At 33.4% G+C, this 17,759-nt stretch overlaps 2 protein-coding genes across 3 annotated transcripts; one reads left to right on the top strand and one right to left on the bottom strand.

The window, feature by feature from the left end:
- Nucleotides 1-5,658: 5,658 nt before the first annotated feature.
- pyroxd1 (pyridine nucleotide-disulphide oxidoreductase domain 1) lies at nucleotides 5,659-14,142 on the top strand. Its single transcript, XM_082166486.1, has 12 exons — nucleotides 5,659-5,969; nucleotides 6,051-6,131; nucleotides 6,647-6,766; nucleotides 6,860-6,988; nucleotides 7,483-7,556; nucleotides 7,828-7,997; nucleotides 9,633-9,718; nucleotides 9,832-9,934; nucleotides 10,025-10,137; nucleotides 10,911-11,033; nucleotides 11,221-11,358; nucleotides 12,458-14,142. The coding sequence occupies exons 1-12, from the start codon at nucleotides 5,898-5,900 to the stop codon at nucleotides 12,704-12,706; spliced, it is 1,458 nt and encodes a 485-aa protein (XP_082022612.1). The 5' UTR covers nucleotides 5,659-5,897; the 3' UTR covers nucleotides 12,707-14,142.
- LOC309496502 (protein mono-ADP-ribosyltransferase PARP11-like) lies at nucleotides 13,965-17,759 on the bottom strand. 2 transcript variants are annotated; one of them, XM_082166488.1, is made up of 8 exons: nucleotides 17,038-17,759; nucleotides 16,849-16,963; nucleotides 15,768-15,843; nucleotides 15,376-15,448; nucleotides 15,132-15,268; nucleotides 14,764-14,921; nucleotides 14,621-14,680; nucleotides 13,965-14,260 (listed from the first exon to the last, which is right to left on the bottom strand). In XM_082166488.1, the coding sequence occupies exons 1-8, from the start codon at nucleotides 17,152-17,154 to the stop codon at nucleotides 14,178-14,180; spliced, it is 819 nt and encodes a 272-aa protein (XP_082022614.1). In that variant the 5' UTR covers nucleotides 17,155-17,759; the 3' UTR covers nucleotides 13,965-14,177. The 2 variants fall into 2 exon arrangements, with proteins under 2 accessions (XP_082022614.1, XP_082022613.1); XM_082166487.1 differs by having other exon boundaries at nucleotides 13,965-14,680; nucleotides 17,038-17,747.

Below are 17,759 nucleotides of genomic sequence, written 5' to 3'. Positions count from 1 at the left end.
AATCATTCCCCTATAGTAAAATAAATGTAATATGTATGATAATGATGAAAATGATTCTGTTTGTATATTATAGATTTTTTTTTTTTTTTTTTTTTTTTTTTTGTGTACACAAAAGCCAGTGCCTTTTGGTGTAAATTGTTTGCAGCATTTTCAGTTTCTGGTAAACCTTGCATGACATTAAGGTTTTCAGACAACATTTAGTGTTTTGCAACATGGTATCATGATGGCCAATGAATAAAATGTATTATAAAAAGTGCATGAATAGCAAGAATTGACATATGATTTATTTTCTAATAAAAGACAAAAATGATAATACACTTTCTGCTCTATGTCATTATAATAAGGTCAATAAACCCATAGTCTACAAGATTTTTTGTTTTATTTCTGCTGGCCAACTTATAAAGCAATACAGCAAGAAAGACTTATCTTTTAAATCTGTCATTTTAACCAGTCATTAATTTTTGTCAAAGCTTTAAATGCCAAATAACCCCTAACAGAAACTGATAAAGTACCATGTATTGCAAATGTGGTTAAATATACCACAGCCATTAGCCATTAGAACTCTGTTTACACCATCTGATTGGATGGAGCTTCGCTATATCTCTGTTTTGATGAGCACACAGATAAGTTAATGCACACCAACATCAAGTGGTTGTTTACATTGATTACTTTAGGCTATTATAGCCATAAAATACACTCAATTTGTGCACCAATCTAGGTCATAATAGACCTCTGACCCTGGGAGTCCTTGCTTATAACACATGTGCTGATGGTAAAACTGAGGAGGTACAAAAAGGCATTGAAATCATTAACAGAAAACAGTTTGGCTCTTGTACCTTGACAAAAATGTCCCTTCATTTTAGCTTAAATTTCGCTCAAAGCTAAAGATGAAGATCTAAAACAAAACTTTAACCGAGCATCTTGTTTCCGTCCATATTGTCTTTATCTGGAAATCGGTCATTGGCGAAAGTTTTTGAAAAATGCGTATTTATAGATCACCATTGCTAAATTTTCATTGTGTCTTTTAAAATATGAATTGGAGGTAATTTTATCTTAATAATCCATACAATGCATAGAATTGGACCAATGGTTTATGTTCTGATGCTGTGGAATATGTGGAAGAGGTCCTATGCAAAATGAACGTATTATCTTTTTAAAAATATAACTTTGATTTGATTCCTAAAAACAAATGTGAGAATATAGTTTGCATAATGTGTTTTGAGTGTACATGTCAGAGATATTTAAATTCAAAGTGCTTATTAAACAAACACACACTCACTCACTAAATACAATTAAAAATAAATAAATAAATGCACCATTGGCACAAAAAAGGTAGAGTGAAAATGTCTTCTCTTTTGACACTTTTTTCAATATTGCAGCCAACTCTAAAACAAAACATGTTCATCATCATCAGCGACTATCATTTTGTCCACATGTTTGAACTGGCAATCACATCAAAATATCCTGTTCATTTTTCCTCTTCTCTTTGATGGCGAATGTCCACCAGTGTGAGCAGTCGCACACATTCTGTGGCTGCTCTGATAAAAAGATGTTATAGAGACAGAAATAGATGAAATACATAAATGTGGAAGGGTCAGCCGCAATACACATGAATCAATCAAGCAGAAAAATACGTCAGTGGCGTTTCAGATAATGACTGATGCATCATCAGCAACAGAGATGGACAGGTAAAACCTAATGAAAGTTTCCGCAATACATTTTCACACAGTCCCTTTCCCATTCACAAGATGGGCATCTGTAATGATGAAATAAATGTCATGGACATAATTTATGTTTAAAATACTAAAAATATTGAAAAAAATACTACCATGTTTTTGTGGTCATGATTATATATATAGCTAGTTTGTCAAATATGTTTTAACACCCCCAAAGACACATTAGAGAATTAGTGTAAATGTGCAGTAACACTTAATTTTAAGATGACGTAGTTACACGTTACTACATGTACTAGTATAGTAATAACAGTACATTATGCATAATTACAACCCTCAACCAAATCCTAATCCTAACCTAACCCTATAGTAAGTAGATGTAGTTAATTATGTTTTATGTATATTATTATTACTCAGTACTTAAATACATAATTACACTGTAACAATGACACCTTAAAATAAAGTGTAACCCCAAACCCTATAAACCTAACCATAAATCTATATACCGGTAAGTGCATGTAGTTAATTAATATTAATCAGTACTTATGAAAGTACAATGTAACTATATCACCTTAAATAAGGGCTACACTTTATTTTAAGGTGTCATTGTTACAGGGTAATTATATATCTAAGCACTGAGTAATATTAATCAACTAAATGTACTTACCATAGGGTATGATTAGGGTTTGGTTGAGGGTTAGTTGTAATTATGCATAATTTACTGTTATTACTATGGTAAGTATGTGTAACATATGTAACAAGGACACTGTAAAATAAAGTGTTACCAAATAAAGTGTAATCAAATGTGCATTTAAAATAATATCACAATGTTAACAATCTACATTTTCTTTAGGATAAACATTCAATATTTTTTTTCGGTTTTGGGGTGAAATATGACCTGAATGTGTTTTAATGGTCAACACTGAAGCACTTCATATAATTTCCTCTCAAAATCAACATCCTAATTATCCTGACGTTGTACGAAATATGTTTTTGTCCCAGTGTGACATCATTTCTATTCTGATCTAAGCGTATCAAACAGCGTATCAAACAGGATGATTCCTGTATTAATAAAACAGGAAATAATAGGATTGGCTGCGGTCACGGATAATTTGGCGGTTGATATATCTGTCATAATGACGTAGGTGTCCACAAAGAGGTTAAAGGCTACAGCCGCTGTTCAGTGCAGTTAATATGGCTGAGATACAGGGCCATCAGATCCATTACGTACACAGACTAGACAGAGGAGATGAGAGCTTGAGTTCCAGTGTGACTCATGTAATCTGGATAATTAACTTGTACTTTTTAATTAGGCCAATGGAAAGTTAGTTAATAGTGTGTCATTTTGTCCAGTGCAACTGATGTTTCATATCTCATCCCTGCTTTCTTTTTGGAGGTTTTATTTTCAGAACTTGGAAAAGTTAATTTTATTTAAGCATCAACTTTGTTTCTCATTAGCAAAATATTTTTATAATATTAAACAAATCGGTAACACTTTATTTTACAGTGTCCTTGTTACACATGTTATATACTTAGTATTAACTGTAAATTAGGCATAATTACATGCAACTAACCCTCAACCAAATCCTAATCCTACCCTAACCCTTTAGTAAGTACATGTAGTTGCTTAATATTACTCAGTACTTAAATATATAATTACACTGTAACAACGAAACCTTAAAATAAAGTGTAACCAACAAATCTCATCCCTGTTGACCAGCACTACTGTTCACCATCATATCTTGTGTTCTGGACGCTGGTGTCTTTACCAGAATTTCTAACTAATTTAATCAGCATTTGAAATAGAATAATTACTACAAATATAATAAACTTTAAGTAAGGGATAATGTAGATCCAGTCTGTTGTTATCGCAAAATAAACCCCGACAGGGTGATCAGGACCCTGACGCGAAGCGGAGGTACATTATTACACACGGCTGCTTGCCACATAAGTAAATAATTAGACATTAAATATGATCCGAGTAGAAATATTTTAATAGCTCTTTAAACGCAAAGCTTCCGCAAAGAAAGCAGTTGCTAACAGTTATTTTTCCCAAGAGCAGCTTACTTACTTTCAGCGGGTACTTGTGTTCTTCTTAGTGCTGTCAAACTGATTACTCGTGATTGATCTCATCTATCATGAAAGATGAGATCAATGTTTTTTATGTTATGAAAGTGTATGATACACTTTCATGAGAGATAAGATTGCAGTAAGCTCAGTTACAATGGCATATTAGCCTAAAGAATAAACAGCACGCCACACATGCAGTTCATTAGGTTAAAATTACATGGGCATATTCGGAGAAGAGAATATTACCATGTGAACTCTCCTGTCCAGTGAACTTACGTTATCCTCATGTCCAGGGGCAGCGGTTTCTGTGTGGATCAAATAAAGGGGTTGATGTGCCACATTTGGGGCAATGTTTTCACATGTCTAAGGGGCATATCAACATTATCAACATTTAAGGGGCATGGCAGGGCAGGCAGTCATTCAGATAACACTTCTGTGTCCGTGTATGTTATTCTGATATTTTTTTCTCTTGTTTTGACACATTTGACACTCTTGGTTTATTTTCAGTCTGTGACTCATGAAAGCAACACTCTTCAGACATAAAAATCAGAGGACATTACATGTATTATACCGGTCACGGCTATATGTAATTACCTGCAGCACTCACAGCAGTGCTGATATAACAACACTTGCTTGTGTGATATGGCTGTATTAACATATGACAATTCATAATAAATTCTTTAATTCAGAATTCAGAGTTCTGATTCTGAATTCTGAATAATAAAATCTTTATATGAAGTTTTTTTTTTTTTTTTTTACAATAGTCATACAATTATCCAACCAACCCCAAAACCACTGTCCCAAACCAACCTGTTACAGTCTCTATTCTGTTGTGTTTCCCTTAAGTTCCTGTCTTCCTGCTGTTTAGTTTAGGTTTATGATCATATCCCTGTTAGTTTCTATGGTTACTTATGATTATCAGCTGTCTTATTTAGTTCAATATTATCTCCCACATGCTCCCTGTTCTGTTCAGTCCTCTGTCTGTTCTCCTACTTCCGTCATTAAAGTCAATTTTGATCATTCCCTTCTCGTGCGTGTTGGCTGCTACACAAGTTACACAACCCAACTCACACTCACCATACATGTATCACAACTTCAAACATCAAAATGTACGCAAATATAAGTTTATAATAATTCACTGTCCCTTTTGAAAAAGAAGTACACTTTATCATACTTTTAAAAATAATTCTTATTATGGAAATAGTATACTTTAAAAGAATATATCTAAATGCACACTGAATGTAATGTTTTCGTAAACTTAATTGCATGTTATTTAAAATTAATTTAAAATGTATTATAGTTTAAATTGATATTAAATGCAGTTAGTTGAACTTAACAGTGCTTTCTTTTCTTAAGTAATACTTAAGTACATGTTTACACTGTAAAAATTATACAATCAATAATAAGCTATAGCAACATGTTTTTACACTGCTTTAACTCATCAAAATAAGTTAAGCATTTTTCAATTTCTTTATAAGTTACAAGAATCAACTTTTTTTTTTTTTTAAGTCAGTTTAATGTAATTTAAGTTGAAATGACTTACATTTTTAAGTAAAATCAACTTGGATGTTTAAGGCAGCAACTTTTTTTTATTTTTTTACAGTGTATATTATGTAATGTCATAATTATTTCGTTTTTCTTTTAAATGGATTAAATATGCAGCCGATTTAGCTACTGACAAGCATATATAGTTTTAAGAAACATCTGTCAAAGTGTACTCCCTTTAAGTAGCCTACACTTTAAAGTAGGCTACAAGGGCACATTCAATACAATTGAGCACATGTCTTTATTCCACAAGGGTTATCTTTATTATATCAAGTGTGCGTGAACAGCGGGGATGAACAGGGATTCATAAAGGGCTCTACAGTACGTACCTCGTATATCGTAGCGCGTACTTGTTTGACCCTCAACGCTTTCTGTAGTCAGCTGAAAGAAGGTAAACACGGAAGTCCATTCTGTCTAAATCTCTATGGTCTAAATATAGTCGGAATGAGATTGCTCTTTATACGTGTCTTATACGTGTCTTTTTAAGTGATTAATGTGATTCTAGCTGAGACAGAGACCACAGGAGTCAAGAACTGAGCAGCTCAATAGTGGTTTCGTGCAGCCTGATATAAGTTCGTAGTTCGAGCTGCGGACATGTGCTGAAGTTCAATGGCTTCAGATAAACAAGTCACATTTGTCATCGTAGGTGGAGGAATCGCAGGTGTAACTTGTGCAGAACAGGTATGAACACATTAAAAAACGACAACTGATGATCTAATGGCTGATCTGTCTGATAATTGTATAATCTCATAATTTTTGCAGATCGCTTCGCAATTCCCATCAGATGAAGTTCATCTTCTGACAGCCTCTCCCTTAGTGAAGACGGTTATAAATTTCAAACAGGTTTGATATTTCACATTGACATTTTGTGTCTTTTTCTTTCAGCATTTTGTCCATTTATTCTGGGAAAATGAAACTTCAAACTTCAAAATTCAAAATTTCAAAATTCAAAGTCTTGAAAAAACAAAAACAAACAAACAAATTTTACTCACAAAGTTCAGTTAAAGGGTGAGAAAAATTGTGTTACGATCCTAAACCTGAAAACTATTATGGAAATAATGAAGCCTGCTTTGAAAGAATATACTTATTATTAATATACAAATCACTGTCCCTTAAAAAAAAAAAAAGTACGTATTTTGGAAATCATTTTCTTTCAAGAATGTGCATATTTAAACTGAATGTAATGTTTTCAGACACTTAATTTCATGTTATTGACAATTAAATGAAAACGTATTAGGCTATAGTTAAAATTTACTGTATATTAAATGCAGTTATATACCGGTACGTAATATTTAAATCTCTCAGTAATCTTTATATTGAATTAAAAAGTTATCAGTCAACTACCTTTCTCCATGTAGGTGTCGAAGACCTTGGAAGAATTTGATATCGAGGAACAGCCATCTAGTGTTTTAGAAGAAAAGTATCCCAATCTGAAAGTCATACAATCTGCAGTCAAACTCCTGCGAGCTAAGGAACATGTATGTTAAGACGCACACCTTGTTTCTTTTTCTATATTCAATATATTTTCTATATTCAAATATTAATATGAACCCCTCTCTCATTTTCTGCAGCTTTTACAAGCAGAGAATGGCCAGACCTTCCATTATAAAAAGTTGTGTCTCTGCAGTGGAGGCAGACCCAAGCTTCTTATCCAAGACAAACCTCATGTGCTGGGCATACGAGACACAGACAGTGCTCAGGTACACTGGAACTTATTAATAATGAATAGCCTATACATTATATGGACAAATGTATTGGGACACACCTCTTAATTACTGAATTCAGGTGTTTCAATCAGACCCATTGCTGACCACAACCCCATCAAACACCTTTGGGATGAACTTGAACGGAAATTGCTTTCTTGTCCAACGTAAGTTTTTTGGACTCACAAATGCCCTATTGGATAAATGGGCAAAATCATGTGGAAAGCCTTTCCAGAAGAGTTAAAACTACTATTATAGCGGCAAAGGGATGACCAAATTCAAGTGAATGTCTATGTGTTTAGAATGCAATGTCATTACAGTCTCTTTTTGTGTAATGTTCAGGGGTCGCAATGCTTTTGTCTATATAGTGTATGTATATGAATATAATGCTGAGGTGTCAACAAACATGAGTGTAATGCATAATTATTTAGATGGTTATATATATATATATATATATATATAAAAACTGTGCATTGATGCTATTTTCACAGGATTTTCAAAAGCGCTTATCAAAGGCTAAACGAATAGTTGTCATCGGCAATGGAGGAATCGCATTAGAATTGGTGTGAGTATCTGTATCAACCCTAAAACTTATTAATAATAAAGAATCTACACAGCAAACACACACAAAAAAACACTAACAGTACTTTTATCCAAAGGCTTCTGATTAAATGCTTGAAATGACTTATATTTTGATGATGAATATTGTGTAAAATAGTAACATAGTAACAATCAAAGGATGATTAGGTGTGTCCAAACATTTGTTTGGAAGTCTAGGCCCTAATAGAGATTTATTGAGAAGGATCTTCTATAATACCTGCTGTCTGTTGCTGTAGGTATGAAGTAGAGGGTTGTGAGGTGATCTGGGCTATAAAGGATAAAGCCATAGGAAACACATTCTTTGATGCAGGAGCTGCTCAGTTTTTCATTCCCTCACTGGAGGCTGAAAAGAAAGACAGGTCATTGCCATGCAAGAGGTCACGCTACACTACTGACAAGACCGGAGGTATGAATTCACCTTACACACTGATTTACATTCTCACACACACTGTGCACTGCTGCCCTCTTCTGCCAGTTTTGATGGAACGTAAGGATATGAAGGCTACTGTTATAAAGTGAAGGGGGAAAAGGGAAAAGCCTGTTTTCTCGCTAATAAAATATAAATTGATAACATTTTATTTGAATAATTAATACAATTTAATGAAATGTGCACTTAAAGTTAATCTAAAAAAAACCTAAAAAAACACAACCAATAATTACATTCAGATCTCAAAATCAATGTTATATTCTGTTACATACTATAATGAACATTATAACGTTTCACTTAAATTCACTTATTTTAGTGTTGTTTTATTTTACATTTTTTGAGGGTATGTTTACACAACAACGATGTATTTTTGAAAAGGCGACAAATTGTCAAAACGATCCACGTTCAAATGGATCAGTGAAAAAGACTAAACATGCTGTAATATTCATGCCAGGCCAGTAGTTGGCGATGTCACTTTGTAAAGAAACACTACGTGCCTATAGACTGAACATGTAATACACATGCGCATGACGTCACTGTTTTCACAAATTCACATTTTTTGTAGTTTACATGGAGATGATAGAGGTATCGTTTTGAAAAAACTTGCACTCTGAAACACGTTCTCAAAAGTTTGATTTCAGGCCCCAAAACGCTGTTGTCGTGTAAATTAAGTGCTAGAACGCGTAAAAAGTTTTCCGTTCCATTTTTTTTGTTGAAAACGGTGTCATATAAACGGCCCCTCAGACAAAATACTATGACACTTTATTAGCTAATGGTATTGTCAGTGCATCCCTAATAAATAGCATATCATACATGCCATACAAAGCAGGGTATATTTTTACGGGTAAATTTAGGCGAATTGAGATACTTTTGTCAATTAAATGGCAAGTTTTACTTCGATGACATTTCATGCTCAGACAATATGTGACCCTGGACCACAAAACCAGTCACATGGGTAAATTTTTTGGTCAATACATCATCTGAAAGCTGAATAAATAAGATGCCCATTGATGTATGGTTTGTTTGGATATGACAATACTTGGTTCGAGATACAACTATTTGAAGATCTGGAATCTGAGGGTGCCAAAAAATCTAAATATTGAGAAAATCACCTTTAAAGGTGTCCATTTATGTTCATGATTGTGCTGCATTCACTCACAAAAATAAATGTTTTATATATTTACGGTATGAAATTGACTAAATATCTTCATGGAACATGATCTTTACTTAATATTCTAATGATTTTTGGCATAAAAGAAAAATCGATATTTTGACCTATACAATGTTTTGTTGGCTATTGCCACAAATATACCAGTGCGACTTGTGATAGGTTTTGTGATCCAGGGTCACATATGTTTGTATATTATACAGTATGTACGTAGTATGTATTATGTACACTACCAGTTAGTCAAAAGTCATATACTCATTATATGCAGCTATTTTGCACATTTTATTATAATAATAATATTCATAATTATAAAACATTATTCTGTTCTCACATCTACAAAAAAATAAAATAAAATCATCTTTCTTCAAAACCCACAATATTTTCAGTAATTCCCAGCCAATTTAAAGGTCATGAAAACATTAATTGCGCATGTGTGTGTTTCATAGCAGGCCACAGTGGGGCTTCTGGAGAGCTTGGCAGTGCTTTGGGCCCAGATTGGCATGAAGGGATTGAATTAAGAGGAGCAGAGCAGGTTTGTATACATTTTTGCATTTGTACATTAGCCACCTTAAAATGGTGAAAATAATATTTTGTCCCAATGCTCATTCTTTTCTTTTTTTTTTCTTTTTTTTTTCTTTTTCTCAGAGTTCCAGTGGAGTGCATATAGAATATGAGTGTGAGGTTGATGAGATCTTCACCCAACAGGAGTTTTTGCAGTCCAAACTCAGCACAAAGAAATCTGAATTAGGTTATTCTAAATAAAATAATTTGGTTAAACAAAAATTAACCCTCAGTGTTTTACAGCTAAAATATATATATATTTTTTTACTTTCCATAGGGATGTGGCCAGCTTATGTCCAGTTAAACAATGGGAAGGTTTATGGCTGTGATTTCGTTGTCAGCGCAACAGGTGTCGTGCCGAACACTGAACCTTTTCTCCATGGCAACAATGTAAAAATAAATATGCATCTGAATTGACACATTTATTTCACTTTTCAATTTTAAGTATATATATGGCCCAAATATATATAAATCATATATATTTATAAGGATAAAGTAAAAGTAAAATGGTATTGTCTAATTATCCTTGTTGGTAAATATTGAATTTTATTCATTAAAAAAAATATTTACTTGCAACATTTTCGAGTAATAGTAAAGTCTTCAAAACCACAATATTTTCCGTAATTTAAATTTAGAATTTACCCATTATTTTTACCATTATTATTATCAAAAAATGTGCAAAATAGTAGTAATAATCAGTACGTGTCTATATATATATATATATATATATATATATATATATATATATATATATTATATTATATTATATTATATTTTAGGACGTAACTGACTGATAGGGAACTCAAATATAATGAATATATATAAAATATAATATAATGCCTGTTCCCTCCTTCAGGGAACGGGGTTACATTAGTAACCTAGACGTTAATCTTTAAAAACACTATTAATTACATTGTTTTATTTTTCATTTATTTAGACAAAATACTATAGAATTTGAATTATTGGCTTGTTGTTATCAGTGTATCCCTAATAAAAAGCATATCATACATGCCATGCAAAGCAATGTAAATTTTCTACTTTTGTAGGGTACATTTTGGCAAATTGAGCTACTTGTCTCAGTGAAATAAATAGCAAGTGGCCCAATTTACCAGAATTCAGTCTTTATTATATCCCTTATGCGTTTAATTTTTTTCCCATTCCAGTTTGATCTTGCGGAAGATCACGGTCTGAGAGTGGATGATCACATGCGGACGTCCGAACAGGATGTGTATGCGGCTGGTGATGTGTGTACTGCCGGCTGGAAGCCCAGCGCTCTCTGGCAACAGGTACAACTGCGCCTCAGTTACTGTATTTGTGCATTTCATCTCATACTTCTGTGACATGAGAACACACACTATACTTATACCTGATACTTGTTATAGACACAATGGTTACGATTCTGGGTCAGTGATTCCTTTTACTGTAATGCACTGAAGATTAACTTCTCTAAATCGTCTCTCCTGTTCCGTGAAGATGCGATTGTGGACTCAGGCGCGTCAGATGGGCTGGTACGCGGCGCGGTGTATGGCTGCAGATGTGCTGGAGGAGCCCATAGAGCTGGACTTCTGCTTTGAGCTGTTCACACACATCACCAAGTTCTTCAACTACAAGGTGAGTACTTCTGTTTATGTCTGTTTCCTCTAAAATGTGTTATTTTCTTGTTGGTAACTTCCTTTTTTTTTTTTCATATATTGTCTCATTCTTTGACTAAATTCCTGAACAATCTGAATTTGAGAATTCAGAATTTAAGTTGAGTCCGAAATGGAATGACAGAAGGAATTTACTTCATTAAAATTCAAAGAAATGTACGCAGAGGAAACTTTATATGAAAATTTGTATTGGAGATGCAAACTCATCAGGAGTGAAAAAGGTGGTAAAGATGAAAGTTTAAAAAGCTTCCACTACTTGGCCATATTCACACAATTGTTTTTATGGAACCCATTCAAAATAAGTATTCAATAATAATAATTATTACATACATACTATAAGAAGAAATACTATAGTAATACAACATTTGTACTATACAATAAAATATGAGTTAATAATAACAATAATAATATTAATAATTTTATTTAAAGGAACAACCGTACAATTGCAATGCTAATATTTATATCTGTCTTAATTTCTTTGCTTTCAAATTAATTGTTTTTGGTGGAAAACCACAGGGAGACATCAAAGCTTCACATTGCATCCCTGAATATGTAGATGAAATATTGATTATTATGAAATATAAATATTTTAATATTGTAAATGTTAAATGTTCATAATATGACAAAGCTTTAAAGAAATCAAACAATGTATTTTAATGTGAATAACTTCTTTAAGGTGCATGTATAATTGACTTACACTTTATGTATATATTATATAAAATAAAATAAAATAAAGATATTTAAATCATTGTAGAATATTAATCTGTTGTTTTTTGTAAATCCAACAAATATGTTGTCTCATAACATGTTAATGGGTAATTTGCAGTTACATGATTTTTTTTAAGGATTTTGTAACAATTAATTAATTAAATTATTATAAAAATAATATTATAATACATAATTATGCAGCCTGTTTGCTAGCTTAATTGAAATTCAAGGGAAAATGATTAGAATTTACCAGCATTCTCAATTAATAAATGAATTGCACAAAAGTAGTTTTCAGTTTTGACAATCCATTTGGCAAGCATTTAATGTCTGTTGTTTTTCTGTTTGTTTTTTAGGTGGTTTTGCTTGGGAAGTTTAACGCTCAGGGTTTGGGATTTGACCATGAGCTTCTTGTGCGCTGTACAAAAGGGCAGGAGTATGTTAAGGTGGTTCTGACCGGGGGCCGAATGGTGGGGGCCGTCCTTATCGGAGAGACGGACCTGGAGGAAACCTTCGAAAACCTCATTCTCAACCAAATGGACTTATCCCGATATGGCGAAGAGCTTCTTAATCCTAATATTGACATTGAAGACTACTTTGACTGAATCTTCCTGGTTAGCCAATCACAGAGAGATGAGTAAGTTATACTTTAAAGCACAGTGTGAATTCTGTTCCACTAGCAGCACCGAACAGAATTGAAAAAATAATAAGATTTTCAAACACTCCCTCAAACTTCCATCATTCTCAGCAAGACAAGAAGTCCCACCACAGTCTGTTGCCTTTGGACAAGCTAATACTGTCGTTCTGGGCTTGCAAACAAACAGACCGCAACTCCGATTTCCGCAGAAAATACATATTGTTGATTTAAAAGAGTAGTTCACCCAAAAGTGAATTTCATTATTTACTCGCCCTCATGTCGCTCTAAGCTTATATGGCTTGAATTTGTGGAACACGGACGGATATTTTGAATAATATCGTAGTCACACAAAAATATATATAATGCCTAACAAAAGCATTATAGAAGTGCACCATTAACTAAATTCCAAGTCTTCTAAAACCATATCTGTCAATATGAGCAGCCAACCAAAATGTGAGTTATTATTTCCTGTTAAACAATGTGACCAAATCATCAGTGAGTTGATCTTGAGAATCTGATCAATCTGATTCCTGAACAAATGGTTTTGTTATTAACTGATTAATTGAAAAGTTTGGTCAGCTTCTCATTCTGGTCATACAGGTGGAACTCGAAAAATTTGAATATCGTGCAAAAGTTATAATTTTGATGATTATGGCTTACAGCTTATGAAAACCCCAAATTCAAAATCTCAGAAAATTCGAATATTACATGAAATCAATAATAAAAGGATTTTAAATACAGAAATGTCGGCCCTCTGAAAAGTATAATCATGTATATAGTTACTAAATATATTAGTTTCACCTTTTAATTAGAATTACTGAAATACACAAACTTTTGCACGATATTCAAATTTTTCGAGTTTCACCTGTATGTACTGCCTTTATTGATGATAAATTCCGTTCATCACACAAATCTGGCATCAGAAGACTCAAACTGTAGAGGATAATTTGTATTGATGACACTTATGTCCTTTTTAAAGCTTGAAAGCTCTAGTTCCAATTCATTGTATTTGCATGCAAAAGACTGACTGGTACATTGTTCAAAATTTCTCCGTTTTGCATTCCACAAAAGTAAAAAAAAAGTCCCTACGTGTTTGAAGCGACTGAAAGTGAGTGAGTTATTCAGTCGAAATTTAAATTATTGGGTGAACTTTTCTTTTAAGGAATGAAGAACATTTAGAAGTTAATGCACATTGAGATAGTGTAAGAAAAAACATGATATTGAGGTGCTAAGGGATATACGTTTATTTGATTCTTGATTTGCAAGTCCTTTGTTCTCACTTCATGAGGCAAGTAATAATTTAAGTAACTTTCAGATTTTTGGGATACGTGTCTCCCAAAATGAACATTTGGTGATCAATTCTGTGATTGGATTGATGATGTGAATAAAATCCTCTTGATCTCATCAAGATTGTGAAGATCTGTTCTCTCTTAATTCTTTTATCCGAATGATGAGAACATTCTTGGCCAAGAGTCGCAGGAAAAGCACTTCTTCATGTGAGCTTCTGATGCGTTTACTGTATCTGGATGAAAATAAAACAGTACTTTGTCCTCTAAAATGCATAAAATCCCAAAATTTTGCACAAATATTTCCCCAAAGACACCTTTATGCCTTTATATATACATTCTGGTATTTCTGGTATATTCTCTAATTCTTCAGCATTCATTGTTGGAGTGATACGTTCATCTTCAGCGATATTCAAGCACATACTCGGGATATATCTGATTGGAATCAAAGATAACAAAAATCCTTGGACAGATTGCATCATCTACACAACTATCATGTATGTTTTCATCCTGGTCATCATTAGGTGTACAATAATCTCGGTGGCCGTTTTTGTACTTCCCGACAAGAACACGGGCGATCAGCATTACTTTGGTACCTTGGCTGGCGTTTTCACTATATCTGGTAGCGAAGGATGCGTGCTTTGCAAAGTAGGTTCCTGCAACAAAAATTAAAGCCGTTGTTATTATAAACTTTTTTAAATGTGAAAACAACTAAGAAAATATCAGAACCACAACCCACCTTTCCCTAATACGTGTCCCCTTCTTCTCTTGTCTGATAGTCTGCAATTGAAATTAAATGTGCAAATAGAGTGCACGTTTTTCGCGCTTGTGCCGTGAAACAGCATTTGCTCTTCAATTTCTGATTGTCCTTTTATCCTCATCAACTGGATTTTTTTCCTAAGAATCCCAAATTCAGGCAATACATTTTATTAATGTGAATTTATTTTTCCACATGCAAGTAAAACGATAATATAAAAATAATACGCATTAGGATTGGTTTTATTCATTTATTTATTTGTATTTAGTGTTATTATTTTAGGGTTTTGGGTTTTAGGTTTTCATGAGATTCACTAAATGGTCCTAGGTGGAGCAAGACATTCTTATTACCTACAAAACAATTCCCAAAGATCCATGTTTTGTATTCTGTTGATGGATACGATCATGGGATCATGCAGTAAGCCGACATCCCTGACGAATCTCTCCATCTTCTGATATTCGCTGCTATCTTTTCTCAGAGAGATTAACTGATTGAGATAAGAGAACATTTTCAAAGAGAAAGTCACCACAGTTCCAACCCACAGACTGTAAACAAAGAAGAGAGTGTTGCATTATGATAAGCACTTCTTGTCACCTGATAAGGTTTTTTGGGATCAAAATCCTCCCAGTGTGCTGGTGGAGATTGGGAAATGTCATCACATTTGCATCTGTCAAACAAAACATACGTCTTATAAGGTTGGCTTCTCTTCGTTTCGTTGAAAGAGAAATGGAATGAATGCAACATGGAACTTGACTGTACTTTTATACACTATACACTTATTTATACACTTTATAAACTAAGTTGACTGTTTTTTGAGCCAAGTGGAAGTATTAATTACACCAAAGGTTCTCTAAATTTCAACAGGATATCTATAGCTTTTTATAATTTCGTTCCCAAACTTTCTTTTTGTCAAATGTTTTGCCTAAAACGTGTGGCTTAAGTGTCCAAGTACTTTTTTACTGAAAATGTTTTAATTAATATCTCACCTGAAGCCAATCTCAGTCAGAAATGAGCGTTTAATCTGCCTTGTTTTCCCAGTTCTTAGGTTGACTTGTGTCCTTGCTAAATTTTAACACATATTAATAAAAAATAAAACAATGACATGAGTTTAGATATTGATATTCAGCCACAGTTATGAGCAGTGTTGGGGGGTAACGCATTACAAGTAACTCGAGTTACGTAATCGGATTACTTTTTTCAAGTAACTAGTTAAGTAACTAATTACTTTTCCATCTACAACAAAATATCTGAGTTACTTTTTTCAAATAAGTAACACAAGTTACTTTGCTTTCCCATGACTGACAGCTCTTCTGTCCCCATGCTGAGAAAAATCATAAGTCCAGAGGCGTTGTTTAAAATGATGTTTATTGTAGTTGTGGATTAAATGTGAGCATGAATTTACTCATCTCACTTGCATAAAAAAAGATGGAAAAAATGAATGAAATAAGTGAAATGCAAAATCAGAATACTAAGCAAACCTCCAATAATTAATGTAAAAAAAATTTTTTAATGCATTTAATCTCACTTTATTGACCAACATACTTGCTGCTGACCTTCCATGATGATTCAGTTAAACCGTTGGCAAAATGACTTTAGATTTTTTTGTTTTTATTGGTGAAGTAAGGGTTAAACTTTCTTCTACTGCAATCCAGAATGGCAGCACAGCTGAAAGGTTTGTTTGAGCTGCGCACTGTACACACGTGAATTTGCATTTTCTTCAGACATATTATTTCAATTTTGGTGTGAAAGGGCCTTTACATTTGGCCAAAATTACAACTTTTTTTGTTATTTAAAAACCCCGAAACAAGCCCAAGTGAGTTATGCATTTAGTTACTTTTTAAGGGAGTAACACAATATTGTAATGCATTACTTTTCAAAGTAACTTTCCCCAACACTGTTCATGAGGTCTGTCAAGGGTGTATACAACAAGGCTATTAGTTATTTGATTTACATTATATGTTGCTACCTCAAAGAGCAGCAATTATTTCTAAATTTGTTTAAATATTATTCCTAAAATGATTCCCCCTAGATATGATCATAAGGTTATCATATGTAGAAACTGTTTACCTGAAAAGTTAATCTGTATCTGGATTCCAGCAGCAGTCATGTTTATAACTCCTTGTGGGTTTCTGAGGTAATATCTCTCCAGATCATCACTGAACATAAAGTTTTCTGGGTCATCCTACAACAAACATTTTTTATATATTATGAAGGCAATCAGTTGCAATGAAACATATTGTATAAATAAGACATTACCTCAACTCTGTGCCAGACACCACACGTTGCCTTGTAATACCAGTACCATTGCGTTTCAGATGTGTCCATATATTCCACTTTATCCTCCAGTGACAGTTCAGCAAACTCACCTAACATTTTAACAGGTAAAATGAACTACAAAATGAGAAAGTGGTTTTAATTTAAAACTCAACTAACAACCCATATTTCTAAACTGGGGGAAAAAAATTTGTAAACATAGCATCAATATAAATACGAGACGCATTCTGAAAGACACAAACTGAAAGCAAACGGCGCACCCATGAAAATCTCACATCGTTATTACGCACTTCAGTGACGTGGGAGTAGCAGAGAAATGGAAACTTACAGGTAGAATATGAACAAACCACATCAGCCGATCATTGTAAACATTGTGTGACCAACGTCACGTGAAAAGTTGTAAATAGCATAGGCTACATGACGCGTAAATAAGCGCGTCATACCTCGGAGAGTATTTTATTGTAAATGCATTTTGGCCCAGGGGCTTGCTTGGTTTCGATTTTCTGATTGGTATCTCGGCATTTTTCAGTTTATGCTATGAAAGTGTGTAAAAATATTCTCTGCTCCAATTCTTGAGACTGTTCTGCAAAATATTTGAGAAAAGATAGGCCTACATCAATTAGCCTAAGGCATTTTTTATTATTCGAATTGATTTACAGAAAACAAGAAAAAAAAAAATTTGTTTTAAAAAAACAAGCAAATAT

Source organism: Leuciscus leuciscus, assembly GCF_965113295.1.
Source record: "Leuciscus leuciscus genome assembly, chromosome: 4".
NCBI classification, from domain to species: Eukaryota; Metazoa; Chordata; class Actinopteri; order Cypriniformes; family Leuciscidae; genus Leuciscus; species Leuciscus leuciscus.
Note: the sequence above shows the minus strand (reverse complement) of the source record. Positions and strands in the feature narration are given on the sequence as shown.